The 5,944-nt window shown below is 42.4% G+C and overlaps 1 protein-coding gene across 1 annotated transcript; it reads right to left on the minus strand.

Annotated features, from left to right (window-relative positions):
* Positions 1–3,991: 3,991 nt before the first annotated feature.
* Positions 3,992–4,360, minus strand: LOC138868153 (uncharacterized). The gene has a single exon (XM_070148916.1). The coding sequence runs from the start codon at positions 4,358–4,360 to the stop codon at positions 3,992–3,994; it is 369 nt and encodes a 122-aa protein (XP_070005017.1).
* Between the last annotated feature and the right edge of the window lie 1,584 nt (positions 4,361–5,944).

The following is a 5,944-nucleotide window of genomic DNA, read 5'->3' on the forward strand; positions in this document are numbered from 1 at the left end:
CGTCAAAAATACGGACCGCAATTTGATTATGCAATTCACAAAACCCATCGTTCTCAACCTTAGAATTCAACCCTCAACAATGGCGGACCTAGGTTTCACTACCCAGCCCCCTAGACCTAATTACCTATCCAAGAACCCCCTCGCATCATGAATAGAAACCCAACTACAAAAAGGGAAACGAAAACAGGAAACAACAAAAAAACAGGAGGAACAAATGCAAAATTGAAACTAAAGTTTGCAAGGATGAAATCGGGACAAGAACAACGTACCAGTGAAGGATTAATGAGCACACTTGGGGAGATGATTTCACAGATGTTGCCTTATGTTTGATTCACTAGCCGTTTTGCCTTCTCCTTTCTCTTTTTTGTCGTTTTGTGTTGTTTCTTTCTGATATTTTTTTTTGTTTTGAACTTATGTGAAAGCTGAAGAGATGAGAGGGACTTACTTGGAAGATTTGGGTTGGGTAAGTCACCGCATAACACATTATGCGACCACATAAGTGTTATGCGATGGATTTAATTTGAGTTGCTGGAGGGCCAAAAATGCGGTGCACTTTGCAATCGCATAATAGAAATGTGGTCTGCAAAGTGCACCTCCTTGCTGCATTCTTACCACCAATTTTTGCCAAACACACTGTCTGGGTTTGCGACCAAAATGCGGCCCGCATAGTGAAAATGCGACCGTATATGTGTAGCAAACTTCCCAAGGTGAATTTTCTTCCCTTTCACATGCAATCTTACCCAGTATTATGATCTTTTGAATCCCCTACACTCTAACACATACTTTAAATTGCTCATTTAAATCTATCGAAATAAAATAAAAAATTTAAAGGACAAAAAAAAGTGTTACCACACGTGGGTTGCCTCCCATGAAGAGCTTGATTTAACGTCGCGGCACGACGAAGTTGGCGTTCCTTTGGATTCCCTCATTGGTCGGGCACGAACCATCTTTGAGAGCCAACTGCTCCACCAAGTGTTTTTCTCCATCTGTGCCCAAGTAGTCCTTGACTCGCTGGACATACACTTTGAAGGTTCGGAGCCCATCCTCCGATTCTAGTTCCACAACTCCAAAAGGATAGACATTGACCACCTTGAACGGACCGGACCATTTCGATTTGAGCTTGCCTGGAAACAATTTGAGCCTTGAGTTAAAGAGCAAAACCAAGTCACCCGACTTGAACTCCTATTTCAAGATCGTTTTGTCGTGGACGAACTTCATCCTTTCTTTATACACAGTTGCAGTTTCATATGCATGGAAACGGAATTCCTCCATTTCATTGAGTTGTGTTAGCCTCAAATTTGCAGCTTCAGCTCAATCCAAGTTCAACCTTTTTAAAGCCTACATGGCTTTGTGCTCCAGTTCTACGGGTAGATGACAAGCTTTGTCGAAGACTAACCGATAAGGAGAAGTGCCAATAGGTGTTTTGTACGGCGTGCGATATGCCCACAATGAGCCATCTAGCTTCCTTGACCAATCGATCCTATTTGCATTAACGGTCTTTGCTAGAATGCTCTTTATCTCCCGATTGGAAACTTCAACTTGACCACTTGATTGGGGATGATAAGGTGTGGCCACCTTATGATTGACGCCGTATTTCTCTAGTAGCCCCGTGAAAGCCTTGTTAATGAAATGAGACCCACCATCACTAAGAATGGCTCTAGGAGTGCCAAACCGAGTGAATATGTTTTTCTTTAAGAATATGGTCACACTTCTTGCCTCTTTGTTTGGTAAGGAAATTGCTTCAACCCACTCGGACACATAGTCCACAGCTACCAAGATATATTTCATCCCACAAGAGCTTACAAAGGGACCCATAAAATAAATTCCCCACACATCGAAGATTTCTATCTCCATCACAAAGTGCACTGGCATTTCATGCCTCTTGGAGATTGATCCTTGTCTTTGGAATTGGTCACATTCCTTGACCATTTGATTTGCATCATGATAATTCGACGACCAATAATAACCACATTCAAGCACCTTCACCGCCGTTCAGTTTCCCCCATGGTGAACCCCAACCGGTGAGTCGTGGCATGCCTTTAGAATGGCATAAAATCTTCTTCTGGAATACACCTTTTGATGATGTTGTCAGCACACACCCAGAACAAGAATGAATCTTCCCAATAATATTGCCGACAATCTCTCAAAAACTTCTTTTGATAGGACTCCAATCCATCCGGAATAAGGTCACTAACCAAGTAGTTAGCAATATCGGCATACCAAGGAGCAAAAGTTCTAGATAGTGCTGATATGTGCACATCCGGGAATGCATCGTTGATTTCAAGATCTCCCTTTGGTCTCCTAGCCTCTTCAAGCCTTGATAAATGATCCTCTACTTGATTTTGCATTCCCTTACGATCATTGACCTCGAAGTCAAATTCTTGTTACAACAAGACCCACCAAATCAACCTAGGCTTTGCATCCTTCTTTGCCATGAGATAGCGAGGAGCAGCATGATCTGTGTACACTATCACCTTGGATCCCAACAAATAAGCCCGGAATTTCTCAAAGTCATAGACAATGGCAAGAAGTTCTTGCTCGGTCACCGTGTAATTCATTTGCGCTCCATTGAGTGTCTTGTTTGCATAATAGACCGGGTGAAGAACCTTGTTGTGATGTTGGCCAAGCATTGCTTCAATAGCTACACCACTGGCGTCACACATGTGCTTGAAAGGAAGAGACTAATCGGGCGTGACAATAATAGGTGCCGTGGTGAGCTTTTGCTTCAATTCCTCAAAGGCTTTGAGGCATTTCTCGTCAAACACAAATTTTGCATCTTTCTCAAGGAGTTTGCACATAGGATTTGCAATCTTGGAAAAATCCTTTATGAAACGCCTATAAAATCCGGCATGCCCCAAGAAACTTCGAACACCTTTAACTGAAGTAAGTGGAGGAAGTTTAGAAATGACCTCAATCTTTTCCCGGTCAACCTCTATGCCATGTTTTGAAATTTTATGCCCCAATATAATGCATGCATCCACCATGAAATGGCATTTCTCCTAGTTGAGCACATGGTTGGTCTCCTCACATCTCTTAAGCACTTGTCTAAGATTATTGAGACAATGCTCAAAAGAGTCACCTACCACCGAAAAGTCATCCATGAAAACCTCTAGAAAATCCTCCACCATGTTGGAGAAGATGGACATCATGCATCTTTGAAAAGTAACCGGAGCGTTGCACAAACCAAACGGCATCCAGCTAATGGCAAAAGTTCCATAAGGGCAAGTGAATGTTGTCTTCTCTTGATCCTTCAAGGCTATGTTGATTTGGTTGTAGCTGGAATATCCATCAAGAAAGCAATAGAATGACATCCCGATAGCCGATCAAGCATTTGATCAATAAAAGGCATAGGGAAATGGTCTTTTCATGTGGCACTGTTGAGCTTCTGATAATCCATACACACCCGCCATCTCGTCACCGTTCTTGTTGGGATTAACTCATTTTTATCATTTTCAATTACGGTCATGCCTCCCTTTTTCAACACACCTTGCACCGGGCTCACCTAAGAACTATCGGCAATAGGGTAGACTACCCCGACATCCAACCACTTGATGATTTCTTTCTTTACCAGCACTTGCATGGATGGATTCAACCATCGTTGGTGCTCCACACTTGGTTTAGTATCATTCTCCAATTGGATCTTGTGTTCACAAATTCCGGCAGGAATCCCTCGGATGTTTTGCAATTGTCCATCCAATAGCTTGCCTATGCTCCTTCAAGACTTCCAACAATTGTTCTACCTGCACATCATTCAACAAAGAAGAGACGATTACCGGTAAAGTATCATTTGAGCCAAGAAATTTATACCTCAAGTGTGGTGGAAGTAGTTTGAGCTCTAGTTGTGGTGGCTCAATATTAGAAGGCTTGGCGGGAGGAGTGGCTCTATTCTCCAAATCGAGAGAGAGCTTCGCTGGAGCATAAGTGTAGGACCCAAGACCCTCCAATGCATTGACTGATTCCATATAGCCTTCCATATATTCACCATCAAAGTTCACCAAAATAGCCGCCAACGCCTCGCCAAGGCATTGTTCTTCTTCATTTCAACCGTATCTTCCACCTCATCAACAACATCAATCACCGAGATGCTTTCATATTCATGTGGTAGTTTCATACCCTTGCTTGCTTGGAATGCGACCTCTTCATCATTCACCCGGAATTTGATCTCATTCTGTTCCGAATCCATTAGTGCTCTTCCGGTGGCTAGGAATGGTCTCCCCAAAATGATAGGGATCTCTTTGTCAACCGCACAATCAAGGATTACGAAATCGGAGGGTAAATGAAACTTTCCCCCTTTTACAAGCACATCATCAACAATTCCTACTGGTCTCTTTATGGAATGACCGGCTATTTGCAATCTCATACTTGTGGGCCTTAGCATACCTAACCCCGCTTGCTTGTAAATGGAAAGAGGTATTAGGTTGATGCTAGCCCCATTATCACAAAGGGCTCTTGCAAAATTATGTGCCCCAATAGTACAATGAATGGTGAAAACTCCTGGGTCTTCTTTCTTTTGAACGGTGGATATTGCAATGATGGAACTAACCCGGTGAGTCACATTCACCACTTCATTTTTGGTGGTTCTCTTCTTGGTAATCTAGTCTTTCAAATATTTAGCAAAACCCGACATCTCTTGAAATGCTTCCACAAATAGAATATTCACTAATAATTGCATGAGAATGTCATAGAACTTTTCGAATTTGCTATCATCAACCTTCTTGGAAAGTCTTTGAGGGAATGGAGGAGGAGGTCTATGAATAGATGGTAGAGTTTTTGGCATCTCTTTTACCTTTTCCTTTATCTCTTCCCGGTTTTCTTCTTGCACTTTCAATTCTTCCGAAACCTTTTCAACTTCAACAACACTTGGCTCTTGAACCTCAACCTCTTGTTCGGGCTCTTCACCTTCAACCACTAGATCACGCTCTCCTTGTAGTACCTTCCCACTACGAGTAGTAATTGCCATGACATGAGAAGTTGGACCACCCCCACTAACCTTTGGGTTCACAATTGTGTCACTTGGAAGTGTTCCTTTTTGCTTCGAATTTTGCTCCCTAGAGAGGTCTCTCATTTGCATCTCTAATTTTTGAATGGATGCAGTATGAGAGCCAACAAGCTCGGTCATATTCCTCATAGAAGTGTCGGAATTCTCTTGATTTTGTAATACCCGTTCAAGAATGCTTTCCAACTTGGAATCACTTGAGGAACCTTGATTTGAATATTGACCCTTTGGAGGAACATACAGGTTTGAACTCCGATTTGAGAAGTTGTTGTTATTCCAATTTCCTTGATTTGAGCCACCTTGGTTATTTCACCACTGTTGGTTGCCTTGCCTTTGCGGGTGAGGCCTCCATAGGTTTTGTTATCCCTCACCTTAGTATTGTTGCCTTTGATAACCTCCTTGAGAGTTATTGACATAGTTTGCCTCCTCAAAGTCTTTATTTGATATAGGTTGCACATCCTCCACCACATTTACCTTCTTCGTTTGGCTTTCGGTGAACATCTTTGTCAACACATTGAGATTTGTGGAAAGCCCTGCAATCACTTGATCTCTCTCTTGATTTTCCTTGATCATGGTGGTCAAGAAAGGAGAACCATATGTAATTCCACCTGTGGTGTCCTTTGAGTGCCATGCTTGGTTATGCTTTGCCATTTTGTCAAGTATTTGTGTGACTCTTGCGAATGATTTGTCCATGAAAGATCCATCAGCTACATTCTTGGCTTTAGATTGGTTCATAGGATCCAAACCCATGTAGAATTTGTTTTCCAACAAGATAGAATTCGGGAAACCATGGTTGGGATACCTCACCAAATATAACTTGAATCGATCCCACGCCTCATGTAGATACTCTCCCGGTACTTGCTTGAAAAAGAATATTTTATCCCGGAGCTCAGACTTCTTACTTTGCGGGAACCATTTAGCTAAGAATGCTCGGACAAGTTCGGGCCA

This window comes from Nicotiana sylvestris, chromosome 6 (genome assembly GCF_000393655.2).
Source record: "Nicotiana sylvestris chromosome 6, ASM39365v2, whole genome shotgun sequence".
Taxonomy (NCBI): Eukaryota; Viridiplantae; Streptophyta; class Magnoliopsida; order Solanales; family Solanaceae; genus Nicotiana; species Nicotiana sylvestris.

Excerpts from the sequence above, each read along its gene's own strand:
- LOC138868153 (XM_070148916.1), bottom strand. The coding sequence starts at position 4,360 with ATGAGATTGCAAATAGCCGGTCATTCCATAAAGAGACCAGTAGGAATT.